The sequence below is a fragment of the Loxodonta africana genome, chromosome 21 (genome assembly GCF_030014295.1).
Source record: "Loxodonta africana isolate mLoxAfr1 chromosome 21, mLoxAfr1.hap2, whole genome shotgun sequence".
Lineage (NCBI taxonomy): Eukaryota > Metazoa > Chordata > Mammalia > Proboscidea > Elephantidae > Loxodonta > Loxodonta africana.
Genome location: NC_087362.1, coordinates 33,765,403 through 33,789,589, shown reverse-complemented (window position 1 = coordinate 33,789,589; position 24,187 = coordinate 33,765,403). Strand labels below are relative to the sequence as shown.

Here is a 24,187-nt window from a genome sequence, read left to right as displayed (position 1 = left end):
GTGTCCCCCCCAAAAAATAATGTGTTGTAAATCCTAGCCTCTGCCTGTGGTTACAATCTCCTTTGTGAATGGGTTGCGCTTACTATGTCAATGAGGATTAGGTTATGTTTGTTATGTTAATAAGGTGGAATAAGGGCGTATCTTGAATCAGAACCCACTCCACAGCAACAGGTTTGGCTTGGGTTTTGGTTTGAGTCGATCGAGATAGGAGAGTAGCAGAGATGGGGGAAGAGCGAGGCCAAGGCACATGAAGGTCACTTAGGAGCAGAAGCTCAAAAAAACAAGGACCTCCTTCTAGAGCCAGCAGAGAGAGAAAGCCATCCCCTAGAGCGGACACCCTGAATTCAGACTTCTAGCCTCCTAAAGTGTGAGAAAATAAATTTCTGCTTTTAAAGCCACCTACTTGTGGTGTTTCTGTTCTAGCAGTGCTAGGTAACTAAGGCACTTTTGCTTAATGCCTCCATGAATAGGCAAACAATGCTTCAGTGTGAAGTCTTATCTGTCTGTCCCTCCCTCCCTTCTGTCAGACCATACTGTTGAGCGCCAACTATAGGACAGACATGGTACCAGACACTGTCACTCAACAGTAGTTGATGGATATCTACTGTATGCCTGGCATTGTTCTGGGGGTACCGCAGTGAACAAATCAAAGTCCTGCTTTCATGGGGAATACATCCTAGTAGGAAGACAGACAGTAAACAAGTCAACAAATAATAAAAGTGACAGGCTGTAATAAGTGTAACAGTGTAACAAGTGTATACTTGTAAGAAGTTTGTAAGTAACAAGGTTACAAGTGCAAACTATGAACAAAGTAATGTGATACAGTCACTGGGCAGGGTATGGAGCGGGGTCAGGGAAGGCCTCTGAGCAGAGATGACATTGAGCTGAGACCTGAAGATGTGGGAAGATGTGGGGGAAAGGACACTTAGGCAGAAGGAGCTGGAAGAGCTGAAGTCCAAGGCAGAAAGATTTTGGTTTGAAAGTCAAAGGGAGGCTGCTGGGATGGGAACAGAAGGATGGAGGGGAGGCTGGCACAGAGAAGCTTACAAAGTAAGGCCCAGGCACCACTTCCAGGGTGCTCTCAAAGGTGAGATGCAGGTAGCTGCAAAGGTCTCTGGGATCATAGCCTCAGCCTGGAAACCCCAAAATCCTGCCCTTATCCCTGTGAAAGCTAATTATCTACACACAACAAAGGAAAGCCCATGCAAGTAGGCAATTTTCCCAGAATGTCCTTGAAAGGCAGACATCAGCTTTCAGATTCCAGAATATTCAGGCCCACCTCCAGGAAAACCTAGAGTCCACAGTGGTTGATGCCAGCAGGCATATTACCTGCCAATGACAGGAATAGTCCCTGGGAGTGAGCTCAGTGCATTTGAGAACTATGGACTATAAACCGGAAAGTGCTCATGGATCAGTGAATCTGAGTAAGACTTCAAGAGCTAGTTTTGAATGCTTTTTAAGAGTACGGGCTTTGGAGCCAGACAGACATGAGTTTAAATTCTTGCTCTACCACCGTGTGACCTTAAGCAACTGGCTTGAACTCTCCAAGCCTCAGTTTTCTCATCTGTAAAATGCGAATGCTAGTGAGGGATGTGGTAGGAACTAAATAATACACATCAAGACCTAATGGTGTGCTGTTCCCAGTAGTGAGCTCTCAACAAATGGGAGCCTAACAAGCCCCTGCTACGGAGTGTTTTTTTTTTTTTTTTTTCCTTCTTAACTAAGAATCTGTTCAGGGGGATATTTCCCTGTGTGCCCTTGGGCAGAATTTAATGAGGGGCTGATAATAAGGTCACCCAAATGTATGAGAAAGATAAGCCCATAGGAATAGTCATGGCTTCATGAAGCTTAATATTCCACAGTCTGTAAATACAAAGCATGGACCAGACACAGCTTGTCAGCACTGATTTAGTTAGATAACATCAGGAAACAATTTCTTGGCTAGAACTGAGACACTCTTAATTCTTGCTTCTTTTGGTTGCACATGAAAGGAAGTCCAAATGAAACTGACTTAAACAAAGGGGAATTTCATTGACTCATGGCCCTAAAAAGTCCGTAGATAATTCTGGCTTCAGATGCGGTTTGATCAGGGCTCAAGCACTGTCACCAGCACCTGTCTCTGTCCACCTCTTTGCCCTGCTCATCTGCATATTGGCTTCATTCTCAGGTTCCAAGAGGAGACAAGTTGGCTGCCAGCAGCCTCAGGCACTCCTCACAGCGTCAGAGTCCAGCCAGAGAAGGACACCTTCCCTCCCCAGCAGTGAAATATAAGTTCTGGACTTGACTCTCAAAACTGGGCAGGATGGGATCATGTGAACCAATCATCATGACCACTGAGTGGGACTATGCTGACTGGCTTTGGCCTGGGTCACATTGCACATCCCTGAGTAGGCTGGTCAACGCCCCCCCAATCCACATGGACTAGGTTAGGGGGAGCTTCCCTTTAAGAAGCTCAAGGTGTCACAAAATGGTAGATAGATGCAGGGGCATTGGCACATGCCCAAACCCCATCGACACCATATAACTGGGGCCCAGAGTGGTGAGAAGAGTTAGACCCCACCTCTAATCACCACTCCATTTTGTACTCATGGGCAGGGGACCTTGGCTGGGCTGGAGTCCCAGGAAAGGAGAGATGGCTGCAAGGAAAGAGTGGAATGGATGGAGGGGTGTCTCTTCCCTCCAGTTCAGCCCCTAGACCTGACCAAGCCCCTCTGTTAGGAGAACAAGTACAGGAAGCAGGCAGAAATGTGTTTGTTTGTTAGTAAATGTATTGTTCAGGGGTCAAGTCAACAAACCTTCAGTCAGGGGATCTTTAGAAAGTGACCCCACCGTGTAACCAGCACTGGATCAAGGAGGTGAACGTGACCCCTCTGCCTCGTGCTCCCACTAGTCTCTGCCCTCCCAAAGGGAGGCCATTACTCTTATCTCTGCTAATAGGGATTGATTTCCCTGGATTTGAATAGCATATAAATGAATTCTACAGTGTGTACTCTTATGTGTCCAGCTTCTTTTGCTGAACATTATGTTCATGAGATTCATCCTTGATGCTCATTGTCATTGCTGTATGGTATTCCATTGTATGAATATCTGACAATTTCTTTATTGATTCCACTGTTGATGGATGTTGGTCCGTTTCTGGTTTGGGGCAATTATGAGTAGAACTTCTATCATTGTTCTCATATGTACCTTTGGTAAACATACCCAGTGAACAGATGTTGAGTGTATACCTACAAGTAGAATTGCTGGGTCTTTGGGTGGGTGTGTGTTCAACGTTTGTAGACATTGCTAGATAAGTTTCCACGGCGATTTCCAGTCTGCACCCCTCAGTGCAGGAGAGGACAGAGTATGGGTGAAAGCTTTCATGCCCCGCCTCACACAGGCCCGTTCCTGCTGCATCACTGTGTGAGTCTCTTACGGCTACCGTAACAAAGTGCTACAAACCAGGTGACTTGTGTTTGTGTTGTTGTTAGGTGCCGTCTAGTCGGTTCAGACTCATACTGACCTCATGTAACAGAATAGAACTACCCCACAGGGTTTCCTAGACCGTAACCTTTATGGAAGCAGATTGCCAAGTCTTTCTCCCATGAAGCCGCCGGGTGAGTTAAAACCACCAACCTTTTGGTTAGCAACCAAGCATTTAACCGTTCGCACCACCAGGACTCCTTGGGTGACTTATACAAACAGAAATATGTTTTCTCACAGTTCTGGAAGCTGGGAGTCTGAATTCAGGGTGTCAGCACTGTACCAAAAAAGAATTGGTCAAAGTTTAACCATTTCAGCGTATGATCAAGAACCACTGGTACTGAAAGAAGAAGTTCAAGCTACAGTGAGGGCATTGGTGGAAAAAAAAGGCTCCAGTTGATGAAATGGCAATCGAGATGCTTCAAAAAGCAGACGCAGTGCTGGAAAGATTCATTTATCTATGTCAAGAAATTTGGAAGACTGGTACCTGGTCAACTGACTGGAAGAGATCCCTATTTGCCCATTCCAAAGAAAGGTGATCAAATGGAATGCCGAAATTATCAAGCAAGATCATTAATATCACATGCTAACCAAATTTTGCTGAAGATAATTAAAAAATAACTACAATTGTATATTGACAGGGAACTGCCAGAAGTTCAAGCTGGATTCAGAAGAGGATGTGGAACGAGGGACGTCATTGCTGATGTCAGATGGATCTTGACTGAAAGCAGAGAATACCAGAAGGATGTTTTCCTGTGTTTTATTGACTATGCAAAGGCATTCAACTGTGTAGATCATAACAAATTATGGATAAAATACAAAGAATGGGAATTCCAGAACACTTAGTTGTACGGAGACTAAGAGGAAGTCATTCGAGCAGAACAAGGGGATACTACCTTGTTCAAAATTGGAAAATGTGTGCTACAGGGTTGTATCCTTCCACCCTACTTATTCAATCTGTATGCTGAACTATATGAAGAAGAATGAGGCATCAGGATTGGAGGAAGACTTCTTAACAGTTTGTGATATGCGGATGACACATCTTTGTTTGCCAAAAATGAAAATGACTTCAAGCACTTAATGCTGAAGATCGCAAAGACCATAGCCTTCAGTGTGGATTACACCTGCGTGTGAAGACAATGAAAATCCTCGCAACTGGACCAATAACCAACAAGATGATAAATGGAGAGTACATTGAAGTTGTCAAGGATTTCATTCTACTTGAGTCAACCATCAATGCCCGTGGAAGCAGGAGTCAAGACATCAAACTGTGTATTGCGTTGGGCAAGTCTGCTGCAAGAGACCTCTTTAAAGTTCTAAAAAAAAGGAAAGGTGTCACTTTGGTGACTACGATGTGCCTGACCCAACCCATGGTATTTTCAATCACCTCATGTGCATACGAAGGCTGGACAGTGAAAAAAGACAGAAGAAGAACTGATGCATTTGAATTGTGGTGTTGTGAAGAGTATTGAATATATCGTGGACCACCAGAAGAACAAACAAATCAGTCTTTAAAGAAATAAAACCAGAATGCTCCTTAAAAGTAAGGATGCTGAAACTTTATCTTGCTTACTTTGGACATGTCTTCAGGAATAGCCAATCCCTTCAAAAGGACGTCACGTTTGGTAAAGTTAGCAGGTCAGTGAAAACTAGGGAAACCCTCAATGAGATGGATTGGCAAAGTAGGTACAACTACGGACTCAAACATATCAAGAATCACGAAGATGGTCCAGGACTGGGCCACATTTCGTTTTTTTATACATGAGGTTGCTATGAGCCGGAGCTGACTCAACAGTAAGTAACAACTACAACAGCAACACTGCCATCCTAGTGGGGTGAAGTTGTGCCCTATGGAGATTTTCACAATAACTCAGACCTGGAAGCATGGACAATTGAACTGTGCACACTTTCCGGTCCATTTCAGAGAGGACCAGGGGACCACGTGATGTCTCCAGATCTCACAGTTCACGGGGCAGGCCTGGAAAGGGATTCTGGAAGTCACTCTTAGCAGACACTGGCATCCTTCTGGTGTTTCTGACAAGGAGGGGAAGGGACTAGATGTGACTGCGTGTTCTGTTCAAGCAGCTGCTTGTATTAATTCCTTCTTTGCTTCCTTTGCAGCCAATTTGCAAGAACATTTTTCCAACTTTCTGCTAAGCCGCAGAAACAGTTGGGTGGGAACAGTTTGACCCCCGGAGATCGCACCTTGCTCAGCAGAGCATGATTCCTGAGAACCATAGATTCTGGACTCCTGGCCCTCCATCCCCGCTGGGCCTCTACCTGACTGGGTCCCTGCTTTACCAGCCTGGAAGTGAGACACCCTTAGAAGCCCACCTGACCCTGCAGTCCACCAGCTCTTACCCCAGGAAGGAGACTCCTCCTCTGTGAGCATCAAGGAAGTCCCTTCTGAGACAGAGGTCAATGTCTTGGCCACTTACAGATTTCTTCCAGACATGACACTGGGAGGCATGCACCCATTCCAAATGCCCTCTAAATAAATTTGCTTATCATAATACGAGAATGAGTTTACCTACCCATGCGTGATTCATAATTTTAACCCCCTTAGGAACCTAAGAGGAGTTGCTGAGTGGTGCAGTTAACACACTTGACTGCTAACCAAGAGGTTGGAAGTTCAAGTCCACCCTGAGGCACCTCGGAAGAAAGGCCTGGCAATCCACGTCAAAAAATCAGCCATTGAAAACCCTATGGATCACAGTTCTACTCTGACACACATGGGGTTGCCATGAATTGGAATCAACTTGATGGCAGCTGGATTTTGGATGCTGAAGCCGGAATGTTAGAAGAAGGTGAGGGGAGGTTACAGAACAACACAAACAACAAAGCGTGATGCCCAGTCTTGGGGATGTGGGGTACTTTGTCACTGTTTAATCCTGGGGTAAGGGACAAGGTGACTGGGATGAGGTGCCACTGAGCTCTGCTTCTGGAATCCAGGAGTACAGGGACCACCTGCCTTGCTGTATTGCTTTGGGTCCCTCTGAAGCAGACCCTGAAATGAGGATCTGTTGGAAGTGATTTTAGCAGGGAATTTCCTGGAAAAGACAGGCAGGGGCTAGGGGAGGTGGGGCAAGAGGAGAAGGAGGTCAGATGGGTCAGAGACCAAGGTCCCTGAGTCCTTCTGGGGTCCTGGAGGTAGTCTAAGTCTCACCAGGACCCCAAGGAGTCACACATGATGCTTCTCTCAGAGAGGCCCTGTGCTTGGTTTAACTCTGCACTGTCACAGTTTAGGAATTCTTAGTAATTATTGAGTAAGAGCCACACACGTCTGTACTGCACCAGGCCCCACAGATGATGTGGATGGCCCTGACTCACACCATGGAGTTGGCCCACTGGGTGCAAGTGAGCTAGAGTATTGAGAAGGCTCCCACCCCATCAGTGCTTGGGTTTGGGGGGCTGCCCCTTAGGGGAGGGGTTGTCAGTTTCAGGGGCAGCCTCCCTCTGCTGGGGAGGGAAAGCACACAAAGGGACCCAAGGGGACATGGGAAGGCCCCGAGGGTATCTGTCACATTCTCCAAGTTTCAACAGTGTCTGCACACAGACATACACACACATACATGGCCTTCTTGGGGAAAAAATGGTTTAAATTCAACCAATAACCTGTCCCTTACAAAACAACCCAATGGTATCAATCAAGCATTGACAGGATTCAGCCTTTTCCATTCCAAAATGGCCCTGTGTGGAGACAAAGTCTGAATATCCGTATTTAAAGAACCAGCACCTTCTTCTGTCCCTGCCCCACCCATGAGCCTCTACCTACCATGTACACACTCTTTCTTTCTATAAAATGGATATTCTCTTGAAAATCACCCAAAATCCTATTTAAGGTGGAGGTTGCTAAGTGGTGGGCCATTTTTTGTTTGTTTGTTTTTGCTGTTTCTGAGGCTCATTGCATTCATACTGCTCAAGAATTTTTTGTTTTTCCCCTGTACACATAGATAGGTGTGTAGAACATGGAAGAAAAGTAGTAAAATGATTTGTCTAAAAGTTGTACAAACTCGGCCTTTGTAGCACTGCCCAGGAGAGGTTTTGTCCCTCATTTTAATGGAAAAGAGACGGGGAGTTCAACAGGAGAGGGACAGTTGCCATTCTGGACGACGAGCCTGATGCCCATCAATGCCAGGTATGAGTCCCATTGTGGAATCGATGCCCAGGATTTCTGGGGTTTTAAATCACCCAGTGCCCACCTGTCTCTGAGGGTCTGGATGAGGCCTGGGCCTGGGGTTGACTGAGAGCCCCCCTGTGCTTCTGATGAGCTGTGTGGTAGGGGAAAACACATCACAAAGTTTAGTAAAGCAAAAAGAAAGTTTTATTTGGTATAGATCCAAAAAGGCAAAAGTGGGACACTGACAAGCGTGCTGCTAGAGCTATGTCTGCCCGAATCTGAGGAAATACTACAGAATAAGCAAGAACGGAAAAAGGGACAAGCATGGGCCATAGCCATGTCTACTCGAGTCCAAGGAATGTTACAGAATAAACGAGAATGGGAAAACGGACAAACATACTGCCACAGCCATGTCTGCCCGAGTCCGGAGAAGGTTATAGAGTCATCAGTATATATTAACATTACAAAATAGGCAAAACCATTGAAAGCTTCATCTTTTCACAGATTGGCTGGAAACTGTGATCCTCCATTTTGAATTGTCCCTCTCTACCATCATTGGTACAGGTTTCAGTGAGGACGGTCAGGAGGGTCCAACACATTCCTACTCACTAAATGCTAATACAAAAAGGTCGACTGGAAAGTCTTTTGTCTTCTGGCTTATGCGAAAGGTTCCCTAAAAGATATTTTCCAAGATTATTTTAGGTATTGTCTTTATACCTCAGGGCCCAGTTGATGCGTCTCTGTGAGTCCTTGCAAGCCCAGCTCCAGCTGGGTCACATTCTCTATGCTCAAGGACAGGGAATAATGACACCAGTATTATTTCCTCAATCAGCAGCGAGATCTTTAGGGCTGAGGCCTGACGGTCTAAGGGACTATCTGCTCCTCGGCTGGCAGTACAACCAGCAGATAACTAGAGTGTGCCCAGCCCTTCCCATACATCTCTCAGATGGGGAAACTGAGTCTTGAAGAGCTTAAAGGACTAGCCCAGAGTCATGCAGTGAATCAGGGCCAGTGCCAGGATCCATACCAGGCCCGTCCAATTCCACAGCTAGGCCTCCGGCCCCTAGCTAGTCTGCTTGCTCTGGCCTGTGAAAACAGACTCCCACCTCTGAGGCCCAGGAAAGCACAAAGGGACACCAATGGTGTGCAGTAGGGCAGAGGGCCGTGAGGACAAGGGAGAGGGCCACCACAGCCCCACTTCCCTGCTGGGCTGGCCACTGAGGTGGGTGGGGTGGAACAGTAGAGACTGGGCACCCTAGGTTTCAGTCCTGAGCAAGGCACTTAGCTCCTCTGAGCCTCAGTTTCCTCCTCTGTGAAATGGGTCTGGTAAGAGTAGCTGCCTTTCAGAGTTTCCAGGTGTTATACACTGAATTGTGTTCCCAAAAATATGTGTTGTAAATCCTAACCCCTATGAGTTGTCTTTGTTATGTTAATGAGACAGGATTAGTGTAGGGTGTGTCTTAATCTCTTTTGAGATATAAAGGAGATTAAACAAGCAAGTGAGTGAAGCAGAGATGGGGGAAGATTGATACCGAGCAACATGGAGATCTCCAAGGAACCAGGAAACAGGCTGAAGAGACAAGAACATTCTGCCAGGGCTGACGGAGACAGAAAGACTTCCCCTAGAGCCAGCACCCTGAATTTGGACTTCTAGCCTTCTAAACTGTAAGAAAATAAATTTCCGTTTGTTAAAGCCATCCATTTGTAGTATTTCTGTTATAGATGCACTAGATAACTAAGACACTGAGGGAGGTATATATTATTATTCTTAATTAACTTATTGTATCTCTGCCCTTGAGTTTAAACTCTGAAGAGGGAGACAAACAGAGGAATCTGTGATTCTGGTAGGTGCTACGATACAGCACCTGAAATCTGGTAGGTGCTAGGATACAGCCATACAGGCACTCTGGGCATTTCATCCCAGCGAGGAGCAGTCAGGAAGGGCTTCCCAGGGGAGGGGATGTCTCAACTAAGTTTGGGAAGCAAGTAGAATGAAGTTAACCAGGTTTGGTGGGGAAGAGCAAGGAAAAGCATCCCAGGCAGAGGGAGCAGAATATGCAAAGGCACAGATCTGAGAGTTTTAAGGAACTACAAGCAGTTGGGCATGGCTGGAGAAAGAGGGCACTTTGGGAGTGGGGGGAGACGGGGCTAGAAAATTGTGTAGGTGCCAACGAGTTCACATCTTGAGTTTGAACTTGACTCTGAAAACAATGGAGGAGCCACTGAAGGGTTTACATGGGCCATTATCTCATTTGATTCTCCCACCACCTGGAAGAAGACACTGAGGTTCAGAGAGGTGAATTACTTTCCCAGAAGCACACCCTGGGCAGAGGCAGGATTTGAACTCCGGCCTTGCCCAGCTCCATAGTGGGGAGATGAGTATAACAGGGTGCTGTAGGTCTGAGAAAGGCAGGGGATGGGCTACCCAGAAAGAAGGAAAGGACCAAAAAGTGGAATCTTGCTGGGACCATGCTGCAGACCAACATCCCCTAATCCTTTACAGTGACAACAGCTCTCTGGGGCTGGACCGTGGGAGCCATGCTTTAACTCTGAGACCCACCCCTCCCCTTGGCTATGGCTGATTGGACTAGAGATAGACCACCTGACTCAAGCTGAGCCAATCAGATTTCCTTCCAACAATGTGCTCTTAAGTCTTTTTGATGGCAAGAGGAAGCCAGCAAGTTGTCGAGGAACCTAGCTCAGGAGCCAGGAACCAGAGAGTTCAAATGCTGGCTCTGCCTCTTCTCTCAGCTGGAACAACCACGAAACACCTTGATTGAGACCATATGGCAGCCTGTAGGTCCCATGGAATCTGTTGGTGCCTCTCAGATCTGGATGCCAGGGAATTCCTGCCCCAGACCCGTTACCACATGAAGAAAGAGCCAGCAGGTCTTAGCCACGGCATGGGGCCCTGCCAAAGCCTGTCCAGGCCCTGTCTGGCTGGAACCCACAAACTACCTGCCCAGCCCACATTTCATACACACCTCCTGCTCCTGGAGGGGCGGGCTTCTGGGAAGTTTCACACTCCAGCACAGCACAAGGAAACTCGTTGAACAGGTACCTTGGCCTGGGCACCACCTTGCCCTTTAGCCAAGGTGGGGCTGCCTGGCCAGGCTTGAGCAGGGAATATGTGGGCAGCAGAGGAAATTGAGCTGTTAAGAGCTACGGTTGCTAACTAAAAGGTGAACAGTTTCAATACACCAGCTGCTCCTTGGAAATCCCATGGGGCAGTCCTACTCTGTACTATAGGGTTGCTGTGAGTCAGAACCAACTCAACGGCAATGAGTTGTTGTTGTTGTTGTTGTTATTCTCACAATATCTCTGGTTATGTGCCAGGGCGAGTGCCGCATGCTTGACACCCTTTGTCTCATTTAAGTCCCACAATCCGGTTCGGTATTCACTTCAGTGTCTCACAGAATTTAGGATTTTGGGGTTTATTAGGGAGGTAAAAGGGTACAACTTGGGATCAGGATCAACTTGGAAGTTACAGGTACAACTCAGGATACAGTTCTTGATCAGGACAGCTTTTTTTGCCATGCCCAGCAGCACGCCTCTCCCTCAGCCCCTGGGCCCCTCAGCCTGGCCTCTGCCCTAATCCGGGAAGTGTTACAAAGCTCTTTAGCTCTGCCAAGTACCCGGAGGCACTCCACTCCGTCAGCAAGCCTCCTGCCCAAAGGCGCTCAGCCCTCTTGCTCTGTGGCTCGACATGCCCACTTTAGATGCCTCTCTCAGCGGGCTGGAAAGCCCATCTTGCCATCTCCTGCCAGTCTCCTGGTTCTGCTGCTTTTTCTCTGCGGTTGCTTCTTGCTGTATCGTGTCATCTCCAGTATTACAGCACTCTCTCTCTCTCGTCTCCTGGGTCTAGGAGGTTCTCAGCACAGGGACCCTGAATCCAAAGGACATGCTCTGCTTCTGGCTCTTCTTGTGACAGTAGTGAGCCCCTCTGCTCTGGGATTGACTCTGTCTAAGCCTAGCGGAATGGCAAAACTGACCAATCCCCTCGTTAGAGTTCCATACACCTTATTTGCCTGGTTCTACCCCTGCAAGAGTTCCATGCATCTTATTTGCATTGTTAGCAAGCAGTCCAATCACCTTGGTGGGCCACAAGCACCTTTTTCGCATAGTCCCATCCATTCATTTTGTGAGAGTCACAAGACCATGAATGGCTAGAAGGGCCATATAAAGTAATTCACTGCACTGCAGATACACAACTAAGAGTAGAAAGTGGTATAATGAACTTCTATGCATTGTTTCCTCTATACTACCAGTTTTTGGGGGGCTGGGCTGGAATATTTTAAAACAAACCTCAGGCATCATGTATTAGTTTCCTGGGGCTGCTATAACATGGTACCACAAGCTGGGGCCTTAAACAACAATATTAGTTCTCTCACAGTTCTGGAGCCCTGAAGCCTGAGATCAATGTGTTGGCAGGCAGGGCCATGTTCTCTCTGAGGCTCCAGGGGAAGATTCTTCAGTCAGATTGGATTAAGGCCCATCCTCCTCCAGTATGACCTCATATTAACGGATAACCTCTTAAAAGACTATTTCTGCATGAGGTCACACTCACAGGTATCGGGGGTTAGGACTTCGACCTATCTTTTTGGGGGACACAATTCAACCCATAACATGTATGTCACCTGCAAATACTTCAGAGTGTGTAACAGATAAATACTTTAAAAAAAAAATATATATATATATATATAAAACCATAGGGTCATTATCACAGAACTACCTGGTTCAGAAATGTCATGTTGGAACCACCACGCAGTGCATCCTGGCAAGGAGGCCCTACCACGTCCTGTTCCTCCATGGTTGGCAATTTCACTAGAACAGAAGTTCTCAAAGTGGGGTCCCTGGAGTGGGCCCAACAATCTGGGTTTTCACACACCCTGCGGAGGATTCTGACAGTGTTCAGTCCAAGAAGGGCTGCTCTAGAGACAGACAGATAGGATGTTGGTTCAGCAGTAGAATACTCACCTTCCATGTGGGAGACCAGGATTTAATTCTCAGCCAGTACAACTCATGCGCAACCACCACCCATCTGTTAGAGGAAGGTCGTGTGTTGCAATGATGCTGAACAGGTTTAGCAGAGCTTCCAGGCTAAGACAGACTAGGAAGAAAGGCTTGCCGATCTACTTCTGAAAATCAGCCGATGAAAACACTAGGAATCACAACGGTCTGATCCACAACCAATTATTGGGGTGGCGTAGGACTGGGCAGTGTGTGGATCCATTGTGCATGGGGTCGTTGTGAGTGGGGGGCTGACTCCTTGGTAACGAACAACAACAGGGGTAGACAGATTGTACAAGAAGATGATTCAGTTCTTGCATTTAGTCCATTTATTTACTATACAGATTCTGTCTCCTTCCCGCAAAATACGAAGGGCCAGTCTTGAACAGTATCATCTGTTGGTTAGAAGCTCCGACTGTGGAGCCCGACAGTCTATGTGTAAGGCCTGGATCCACCTCTGACTGCCTATATGACGTCCGGGCCCAAGTGTCCTCACCAATGAAATGGGTGTAGTAATCATACCTGCCTCACCTTAGGGTGATGATGAGTACTAAACCAGTTACGATGTTGTTATGGGTTGAATTGTGTCCCCCAAAATATATGTGAAAGTCCTAATCCCTGTACCTGTAAATATGACCCTTTTTGGAAGTAGGAGCTTTCTTTCGTTACGTTAATGAGGTCAATCCAGAGTACGGTGGGTCCTAAATCTAATCACTGCTGAGTGTCTTGTAAAAAGAGCAGAATAGAAGCAGATACACACACGGAGGAAGGCAGATACCATGTGAGGACCCATATACAAGCAAAGGAATGCCAAGGATAGCCAGCAGACCCCAGAAACTAGGAGAAAGGCCCACAGAAGGAATTGACACAGCCGAGACCCTAATTTGGACTGTAAGCCTCCAGAATTGTGAAAAAATAAATTCCTGTTCTTTAAAGCCACCCCCCTCCCCACCGAGGTCAGCACAATTGGACTAAACCAAAAGCAGTTTCCTAAATAAAATGAATGCTTTGAAGGCCAGCGTAGCAGGGGCAGGGGTCTGGGGATCATGGTTTCAGGGAACATCTAAGTCAATTGGCATAATAAAATCTATTAAGAAAACATTCTGCATCCCACTTTGAAGAGCTGCATCTGGGGTATTAAACGCTAGCAAGCAGCCATCCAAGATGCATCAACTGGTCTCAGCCCACCTGGATCAAAGGAGAATGAAGAACACCAAGGACGCAAGGCAATTACGAGCCCAAGAGACAGAAAGGGCCACATGAACGAGCGGCTACATCATCCTGAGACCAGAAGAACTAGATGGTGCCCGGCTACAACCGATGACTGCCCTGACAGGGAACGCAACAGAGAAGCCCTGAGGGAGCAGGAGAGCAGTGGGATGCAGACCCCAAATTCTCATAAGACCAGACTTAATGGTCTGGCTGAGACTAGAAGGACCCTGGTGGTCTTGGCCCCCAGACCTTCTGTTGGCCCAGGACAGGAACCATTCCCAAAGCGAACTCTTCAGACATGGATTGGACTGGACAATGGGTTGGAGAGGGATGCTGGTGAGGAGTGAGCTTCTTGGATCAGGTGGACACTTGAGACTATGTTGGCATCTCCTGCCTGGAGGGGAGATGAGAGGGTGGAGGGGGTTAGAAGCTGGCGAAATGGGCACGAAAAGAGAGAGTGGAGGGAGAGAGCGGGCTGTCTCATTAGGGGGAGAGTAACTGGGAGTGTGTAGCAAGGTGTATATGGGTTTTTGTGTGAGAGACTGACTTGATTTGTGAACTTTCACTTAAAGCACAATAAAAATTACTAAAAAAAAGAAAAAAAAGAAGGTAAAGCCACTCCCTTGTGCTATTTTTTTGGTTACAACAGCACTGAGTAACTAAGACCCATATGTAAAGGGCTGAGACTCAGGCGTGGTGCATAACCAGGGCTATGGAAGGACTAGTTGTGCTTTCCCAAAGAGGTGTGCCCACAACAGAGTCAAGGTAGGTGCCCGTTCTTTGTCCTCATCAAAGGACCCAGGAGTGAGAGCAAGACACGTCACCGGGGAGGGAGCAGGGAGCCTCCTGGGAGAAATCGGGAGGGGATTTGGGAGCTGCCCTTACAGCTTCTGGGAGTGAAGGATTCTAGAGGGGCCAAGGATGCCCAGGCTTGGGGGCTGCTGGGAGGAGCAGGGCCCTTCCCGGAGGAGGGGGAGGCTGCACAGCAGTGACTTGGACAAGGCAGCAGCTCACAACAGGTGAGGAATGAGCTCCTGATTGCCCAGGTGGTGCCTTCTAAATGCCCCTGGGATGGTCTCCCCGGAGCTATTCCTCAAGTCCCAGAGAGAGAACAGGAAGGGGGCCCCGCTGCACAGGAAGAGCTGCAGTGCCTCTGGGGGCCCCAAGAAGGTTCTCCTCTCTCAGGGCCCAGTGGAGAGGCAGGAGGCAAGAGCAGTCAAGGAGTGCGGGGTTCCCTGCACCCCTGGAAAGAAGAGGGGCCAGAAAGCTGGGGTGAGGTTCTGAGCAAACACTGGAGCAAGAATTGGCCGAGATTTGATTGTCCCCAACTCTTGGGAAATAGAAATTGCATAGTATTCATTAAAATAAGACGCAGACTCTCAAGCTCTGTTTAAAAGAGAAATCTAGCAGAATGGTATGTGTTTCCTTTCCTTCCATGAATGTGGGAGAAGAGGGAGGTGCCTGTGATTGTCAACTGTCATCTGCTGTAACAAAGGAAACACATGGGGATTTACGCTTTGGAGAGAGTAGAGAAGTCAGTCAGTCTCAGCAGGGCTACAGTTGTGGAGTGAGACCAATTCAACCGCAGCCTTTTTAGAGCACCTCAGTATGAGCTCATGAAGCCTTTTATTTTGTATTTATACATATACATACATACATTTTTTTTTATATACATACATAAACAAAACTCGTTGCCATTGATTCTGACTCATAGCGACCCTATAGGACAGGGTAAAACTGCCCCATAGGATTTCCAAGGAGTGGCTGGATTTGAACTGCCAACCTTTTGGTTAGCAGCCATAGCTCTTAACCACCACCCCACCAAGGCTTCTCTAAAAGATATAGAGACTGGTGAAAATAAACCTGGAAGGATGCACTTTGCATAGTTGAGGAGGATAGGGCTGGACATCCCAGGTCAGTGTTCAGATTCAGAATCTTGAGCAGGCATTTTCGCATTACTCCATTTAATCTCATCTTAGTCCTTAATGGCCCCTGGGGGTGGGCACGTTTATCCTTCTGCTCTGACTTTTAAGAAACAAGGCTCAGAGAGTGGAACCGTTTGCCAGTGACTCCCAGAAATCAGTGGTAAAGATTCACTCAGGTGAATTTATTTCCCTAAATGCCCAAGCCAATTCTTCTGTTGACTGAAATCTTTCCCCCTCACACTACCTGGTATTCTTGCCACTGCCCAGCTTGGCCCCAAGGATGCTGAATCTTCTGGGCTTCAACGAGCTGTTCTCCGCTGTGGGGCCCACTCATGGGCACCAAGGATATTCCCAAAGGCAAGTTCTGGCAGCGAGGGCCTTCTGAGCAGTAACAGCTCCCATACTGAGCCCCACTGGTAATCCATCCGGTACCTTTGCATGGATTAGAGAAGGGTGCCTTTTCTGCAAGACCCTCACTGCCATCAACGAGAAAATTGTCATAATCACTGTGCGAATCTACCATGATGTGAATGGCGCCCTCTAGCATTCCACCCCAGCTGCCCAGTCATACCTGGTGGCCCTGCTGGATTCTATCAAGGGCTTGCTTGGGGCCAGGTAGTGCTCATCACATCTGCACAGCCACCTGTAAGGTGTATGTAACCGTTCTTGTTTTAGAGATGACCAAGACCGAGGCTCAGAGGGTGGGAAAGGTGGCCCAAAATCCCAAAAGGGTGGAGGCAGGGGTCATCCAGGGCCTAGGCACTCAGCCCACACTGAAGGGTTTCCCATGGGAGGGCGTGGTGCGAGACACTTGTCTGAGGATGGGCAGAGAGCCCACCCCCGGGGCGTTTCCTTCTGAGCTGGGGCAAGACTGTGCTTGCCAGGGTTTCCTGTCCTTGCCAGGGGCCACAGATGTTACACAATGGCACCACTCCTGGGTCCCCTCCCCCACCCCCGGCTGCACCTTTAACGTGCCTTTAACAGGGCCCCTCTGCATCCTTTAACGTGATGCTACGTCACCTGCTCAGAAGTCATCTGCTGGTACTTCCCCCTCATGTCCCCACTGGGCCCTGTGCATGTTGTGGCACGCCCACGTTGTTCACTTGTCCCCTACAATCTACCCTTTCCTCAGAGCTCTCAGAAGGCAAGGACTTGTTTAAGCCACCTCTCTCCCTGACATCCACCATGGTGCAGGTGAATCAGTGAATGGGCTAAAGAATGAGGTTGAGTCTGCCTTCCTAAACAGGCTGAGAACCTCTGAGGAGGGACCTAAGGATCATGTTTTCCTGGACCCCGCAGCCCGGACTGTGCCTACAGTTGTTGTTAATGGCCATCGAGTCAGCTCTGACTCACAATAACCTTACGTAAAACAGAAAGAAACATCACTGTCTTCTACGCCATCACTGTGATCTTGCTATCCATGAGTTTTTTGTTGGCTCATTTTCAGAAGCTGATCACTAGGAGTAGGGGATGGTTAAAGCATGTTTGTGAATGAATGAATGTGTGAATGAATGAACAAACAAATGAATGAGGGTCTCCCTGGAGCCCGACTCTCCTGATGGTTGGGAGCGCAGGTCCTGGCCCCCGACTCCCCAGACTTGAATTCTTGCCTTCCCATTTCTCTTAGCTATGTGCAGTCACTTAACCACCGTGCACCTGGCTCCGCCTCAGGTCTGGTTCTCCGGAAGTATAGCCTATGATGAAAATTCAGGGGAGATGATCTACTAAGGACGTGCTCCCAGGAGAAACTGGTCAGGGAGTGGAGGAACAGGACGGGGAAGGGTGCATTGCAGGCCAAGTCCTGGCTGAGCCTGACCACACGTGGTGCTCTGAGGGGTGAGGTATAGCTCTTTGTTGTCCCAGCAGGAACCCAGGAGCTAGGCTTCCTGCCTGCACTTGTGGTCACTGGCCATGGAGTACTCTGGGACATATGATGGTCCTGCGGTCACTGTAACAAAGTACCACAAACTGGGTGGCTTAAAATGACAGAAATCTTTTATCTCCCAGTTCTGGAGGCTGGAAGTCCAAATCAATGTGTTGGCTGGGCCATGCTCCCTTTGAAGGCCCTAGGGAAGATCCTTCCTTATCTCTCCCAGCTTCTGGTAACCCCAGGTGATCCTTGGCTTGTAGACGCATCTTCGCATGGCTGTGGTCCTTCCTCTGTTTCTCTGTGTTTCTTTTTCTCTTTATAAGAACATGACTGAGATTGGATTAGGACTCATCGTACTCCAATATGATGTCATGTTAACTGATACCTTCAGAGAACCTATTTCCAAACAAGGTCAAATTAGGACCTCAACATCTCTTTTTTGGGGGCCAAATGTCAGCCCATAACAGGGGTAAGTACATATCCAGGCACATTTGGTCTCTGCACTTCCAAGCGAAGCAGCCCCAGGAGCTAAGGTCTGGCCTCCCCAAAGATCTGAAGGTGCTAGGTATTAGAAGTGGGTGCCACCAGCCCTGAGGTGGGGGTGCACACGAATGGTAAAAAGGGGTGTGAGGGGATCTGGGTGGAACGCCACATGTCTGCTACAGTTTTCTCATCCATAAAACAGGGTGCTGATGACAAAGAGGGTATTTGTGAGGAGGGTTAAAAGAGTGTCCAAATCTGAGGACAGAGCCTGGCCCCAGTTGGCGATCCCTGCTCAGTGTTACTGTTATTGCCCTGCCACACACTCCTCATCTCTTTGCAGAAGTCAACTCCACTCTTTGCAGGCTCTCGGTGAGTATTTGTTCAATGAGCAAGTCAGCTTCCTACTGGTAAAAGAGGTTAGCGGTGCCTGCCCCATTCGCTACCCAGCTGTCTATCACATGTCTCTTTGTGTCCAGGCTGGCTGATAAAAATGACAGTGAGGCCCAAAGCGAGGAGAGCACCCACTGCTGTGGGCTGAATTGTGACCCCCAAGAAGATGTGTTCAAGTCCTACCCACCTGGTGCCTGGGAATGGGCCTTATTTGGGAATAGGGTCTGTGCAGAAATAATCAGGCTAAAATGAGATCGTTAAACAAACAAACAAACTTGTTGCCGTGGAATCAATTCTCACTCATGCAACCGCATGTGTTAGAGAGTAGAACTGCTCCATAGGGTTTTCTTGGCTGTCATCTTGACAGAAGCAGATCTCCAGGCCTTTCATCCGTGGCATCACTGGGTGGGTTTGAACTGCCAATCTTTAGGTTAGTAGTTGAGCACAAACCCAGGGACTTAAGATAAGGTCATGAAGGTGGCCCTAATCCAATGACTTATAAGATGAAGGTCTCCTGGGCACAGAGATGGACGCATAGAGGAGAAGGCCATGGATGATGGAGGCAGAGATTAGAGAGATGCAACCACAAGCCAAGGAATGCCAGGGGTTTACGGCAACCACCAGAAGCTGGGAGAAGCAAGAAAGGATCCTCCTGTAGAACCTTCAGAAAGAGTACCTCGGTTTCAGACTTCTAGCCTCTAGAACTATGAGAGAATAAGTTTCTGTTGTTTTAAGCCACCCAGTTTGTGGTCTATTCTTATGGCAGCCCCAGGATCCTTACATAATCTGTTTCCCGGTGCACCTGCAGATCCAGCTCCGCCACCGTGAGGCACCCTAGACTCCCAGGGGAGCCCCCCTTGGTGGTTGAACATGGTTCTCATCCCTGGGGCTTGTGTCCCCCTCACTTTCACTGCGGACAAGGCTCTCTGTTGCCTCTGGCCATAACTCTTATTCATTTATTAATTCAATAAAAATTTAAGCACCTAGTAACCCTGGTGATACCCCCACATGTCTGTCAGTTTGTTGTACTGTGGGGGCTTGGATGTTGCTGTGACGATGGAAGCTATGCTCCTGGTATTCAAATACCAGCAGGTCGCCCATAGTGGACAAGATTCAGCTGTGCTTCCAGACAGACTAGGAAGAAGGACCTGGCAGTCTACTTCTGAAAACATTTAGCCAGTGAAAACATTATGAATAGCAGCAAAACATTGTTTGATATAGTGCTGAAAGATGAGCCCCTCAGGTTGGGAGGCACTCAAAAGATGACTGGGGAAGAGCAGCCCCCTCTTACTACAGTCAACGTTAATAACCCTAATGACCTTAATGCCTATTCCTAAGAAAGGTGATCTCACCAAATGAGGAAATTATCAAACAATATCATTGATATCACACACAAGTAAAATTTTGCTGAATATCATTCAAAAGCGGCTGCAGCAGTATATCAACAGGGAACTGCCAGAAATTCAGGCCAGTTTCAGAAGAGGACTTGGAACTAGGGCTATCATTGCTGATGTCAGATGGATCCTGGCTGAAAGCAGAGAATACCAGAAGGATGTTTACCTGTGTTTTATTGACTATGCAAAGGCATTTGACTGTGTGGATCATAGTAAATTATGATTAACCTTGCAAAGAATGGCAATTCCAGAACACTGAATTGTGCTCATGAGGAACCTCTACGTAGATCAAGAGGCAGTCATTTGAATAGAACAAGGGGATACTGCGTGGTTTAAAGTCAGGAAAGGCATGCATCAGGGTTGTATCCTTTCACCATACCTATTCAATCTGTGTGTGTGCTGAGCAGATAATCCCAGAAGCTGGTCTATATGAAGAATGGGGCATCAGAGTTGGAGGAAGATGCATTAACAACCTGCAATATGCAGATGACACAACCTTACTTATTGAAAGCGAAGAGGACTTGGAGCACTTACTAATGAAGATCAAAGACCACAGCCTTCACCTGTGGATTACACCTCGACATAAAGAAAACAAAAATCCTCACAACTGGACCAGTAAGCAACATCATGATAAACAGGGAAAAGATTAAAGTTGTCAAGGCTTTCATTTTACTGGGACCCACAATCAACACCCATGGAAGCAGCAGTCAAGAAATCAAAAAATGCATTGCATTGGGCAGATCTGCTGCAAAAGACCTCTTTAAAGTGTTGAAGAGCAAAGATGTCACCTTGAAGATTAAGGTGTGCCTGACCCAAGCCATGGTGTTGAAGTTGCCTCCCATGCATGTGAAAGCTGGGCGATGAATAAAGAAGAAGGAAGAAGTATTAATGCCTTTGAATTGTGATGTTGGAGAAGAATATTGAATATATATCATGGACTGCCAATAAATGAACAAATCTGTCTTGGAAGAAGTACAACCGGAATGCTCCTTAGAGGCAAGGATGGCGAGACTACGTCTCACATACTTTGGACATGTTATCAGGAGGGATCAGTCCCTGGAGGAGGACACCATACTTGATAAAGTAGAGGGTCATCGAAGAACAGGAAGACCCTCAATGAGATGTATTGCACAGTGGTTGCAACAATGGGTTTAAGCATAACAACAATTGTGAGGATGGGGGAGGACCTGGCAGTGTTTTGTACATAGGGTCACTATGAGTTGGAACTAACTCGATGGCATCTAACAACAACCCTGGTGGCATAGTGGTTAAGAGCTATGGCTGCTACCCAAAAGGCCAGCAGTTCAAATCCACCAGGGTGCTCCTTGGAAACCCTATGGGGCAGTTGTAATCTGTCCTATAGGGTTGCTGTGAGTCAAAATCGACTCGACAGCAATGGGCTTGGGTTTTTTTTTATTATTATTATTGTTGGTACAAATGGTTAAGCATTTGACAGCTAGCTGAAAGGTTGGTGGTTAGAACCCACCCAGAGGCACCTCAGAAGACAGGCTTGGCAATCTATTTCAGAAAGGTCACAGCCTTGAAAACCCTATAGAGCTGTTCTACTCTGCACACTTGGGGTTGCAATGAGTTGGAATTGACTCGACAGCAACTAACAATACCACCATGTGCCACACACTCTTCTAGGTGCTGGGAATAAAGCAGGAAATGCAGCAGACATATTCCCTCCTTGACTTCATGGAGCTGGCAGTCCTGTGACGGAGACAGACAGAGAACAGAAACAGATAAAGGCAGTGAGTGGAGGAGCAATGGAGGGAAATAAAGCAGGTGAAGGAATGCAGGTGACAAATGTGGGTGCTATTGCATTTTCATCTTTAACTTTTAATTTTGAAATAATGACAGATTCATGTTGTTAGTTCCTGTTGAGTCACCTCCGACTCATGGTGACCTTATGTATAACAGAACGAAATGTTGCCCAGTGTCGTGCCGTCTTCATGATCATTGATACATTTGAGTCCCTTGTTGTGGCCATTGTGGTGATCCATCTTATGAGGGTTTCCCTCATTTTCCCTGACCCTCTACCAACCATGATGTCCTTTTCTAGTGATTGATTTTTCCTGACGATGTGTCCAAAGCAAGCAAGTTGAAGTCTTGCCATCCTTGCTTCTAAGGAACTTTCTGGTTGTATTACTTCTAAGACTGATTTGTTCATTCTTCGGCAGCCCACAGTATATTCAATATTCTTTGCCAACACCACAGTTAGAATGCATCAATTCTTCTTCTGTCTTTCTTTTTCATTGTCCAGCTTCTGCATACATATGAGACAATTGAATCAGGTGCCCCTTAGTCACCAAAGTGACATCTTTGCTTTTTAAAACTTCAAAGAGGTCTTTCGCAGTGGATTTGCCCAATGCAATACATCATTTGATTTCCTGACTGCGGCTTCCATTGTTGATCCAAGTAGAATGAAATCATTGACAAAACTATGGAGAGATTCATGGGAAGTTGCAGGCATAATTTTGAAATAATGACAGATTCAGAGAGTACCCTTCACCCAGTTCCCCTCAATGGCTACATCTTTCATAGCTATAGAAGTAGTGTTAAAACCAGGAAATTGACATTGTACAAACATGTGTGTCTAGTTCTGTGTTATTTTATCCCAAGTGTAGATTCCTGTAACCACCACCATCAAGATACAGACCTGGTCCATCACCGCAAAGGCCTCCCTACTTTATCTTCACCCCCACCCCCACCCCCACCCCTACATATACCATTCCTAACCCCTGGCAACCATTAACTTGTTTTCTAGCCCTAGACTCTTGTTATTTTCAGAATATTACATAAGTGGAACCATACAGTATGTGACCTGTTGAAATTGATCTTTATTTACTCAGCAAGGTGCACTTGAGACCTGTCCATGTGGGTGTGCTATTTCTTTTTAACTTTTTAATTTTGTTGTTGTTGCTGAGAATACACACAGAAAAAAAAAAAAAAGTTGCCGCCAAGTAGGTTCTGACTCATAGCAACCTACAGGACAGACTAGAACTGCCCCGCAGCGTTTCTAAGGAGCAGCTAGTAGATTTGAACTGCCAACCTTTTGGTTAGCAGCTGCGCTCTTAACTACTGCTTCAATAGGGCTCCATACGAAGCGAAAATACACCAATCCAGCTATTTCTACCTGTGCAGTTTAGTGGCATTGATTATGTTCTTTGAGTTGTGCAAACATTTTCACCCTCCTTCTCTGTGTTGTTCCTCCCCATTAACATAAACCCGCTGCCCCCTAAAGTTACGATCTAATCTTTCCAGTGGCTGTTGTCGCTTTGATCCCTTATAGATAGTTCTTAAAGAGCATAATGCTCAAAGAAGACCTTTTTTTTTTTTTTACTAGTTAAGCTAAACTCTTGTTTCATTTTAAGACTTCAGGGGATATTTTTGGTTTAAGGTTTAGAAATTATCTCAGGGCAATAATTTCAGGGGTTCGTCCACCCTCCATGGCTCCAGGACCTTTTTAACTTAATTTCAGACTTACAGAATATTTGCCAACATAGTACAAATAATTTGCATATGTCCTTCATCGGAACTCTAAATCCATGCTCTCTACCTCTCTTTCTCTCTCTGTGTGTATGTAATTATTATTTCTTTTTAAGTTGCAGTCTTAACTTCTTCAAACTCCAAGGTGCATTTCCAAAAACCATGAACATTCTCTTACATAACTTGGGTACAGTTACCAGAGTCTGGAAGTTAACACTAGTAGAATACCATTCTCTACAGACCTTATTCAACTTCCACCAGTTGTCCTGCTAATGTCCTTTAAAGCAAAAGGTAAAGACATTTTCCCCAGGATCTGATCCAGGATCACATGTTTAATTGAATCTGGAATATTCCTTGGCCGTTCCTTGTCTTTCTTAACATTGACATTTCTGAAGAGCATAGCCAGTTACCTTATAGAGCGTCCTTCGATTAGAATGTGATGATTCCTCATAACCAGATTAAGGGTAAGCATTTTGACAGGTACAGCCCAAAGTGATGTTGGGTTCTCTTCAGTGCATCCTATCAGAGGCACCTGATGTCGACTTGTCCCATCCCTGGTGATGCTAGTCCTTGTGTGGCACAAATGTTTAAGTGCTCAACTATAATCAACAGGTTGGAGGCTCAAACCCACCCAGAGACACCTGGGAAGAGAGGCCTGACCATCTACTTCCAAAAGGTGACAGCCACTGAAAACCCTATGGAGCACAGTTCTACCCTGCACACATGGGGTCACCATGAGTCCAGTCAACTCCATGGCAACAGGTTGATTTGATTTTTTTTTTTTTCTTTTTTGATGATATTAACTTGGATCACTTGGTTAAGTCTGCCA

The 24,187-nt window shown here is 46.8% G+C and overlaps 2 protein-coding genes across 4 annotated transcripts in view; both read left to right on the top strand.

Moving 5' to 3' along the window:
* Nucleotides 1-5,977, top strand: part of WFDC1 (WAP four-disulfide core domain 1) — a 28,965-nt gene extending 22,988 nt beyond the window's left edge. For 2 of the 3 annotated variants that reach the window (XM_010597825.3, XM_003418081.4), the window contains one exon: nucleotides 5,584-5,977. In XM_010597825.3, the coding sequence (XP_010596127.1) occupies nucleotides 5,584-5,651 (68 nt within the window). In that variant the 3' untranslated portion in view covers nucleotides 5,652-5,977. Of the gene's footprint in view, nucleotides 1-3,470; nucleotides 3,597-5,583 lie in introns of all 3 variants that reach the window. The other variant, XR_010318837.1, reaches the window with a different exon arrangement.
* An 8,898-nt stretch (nucleotides 5,978-14,875) lies between these two features.
* ATP2C2 (ATPase secretory pathway Ca2+ transporting 2) overlaps nucleotides 14,876-24,187 on the top strand; it is a 95,909-nt gene continuing 86,597 nt past the window's right edge. The window contains exons 1-2 of the mRNA XM_064273494.1: nucleotides 14,876-15,076; nucleotides 16,274-16,344. Of these exons, the coding sequence (XP_064129564.1) occupies nucleotides 14,876-15,076; nucleotides 16,274-16,344 (272 nt within the window). The remainder of the gene's footprint in view (nucleotides 15,077-16,273; nucleotides 16,345-24,187) is intronic.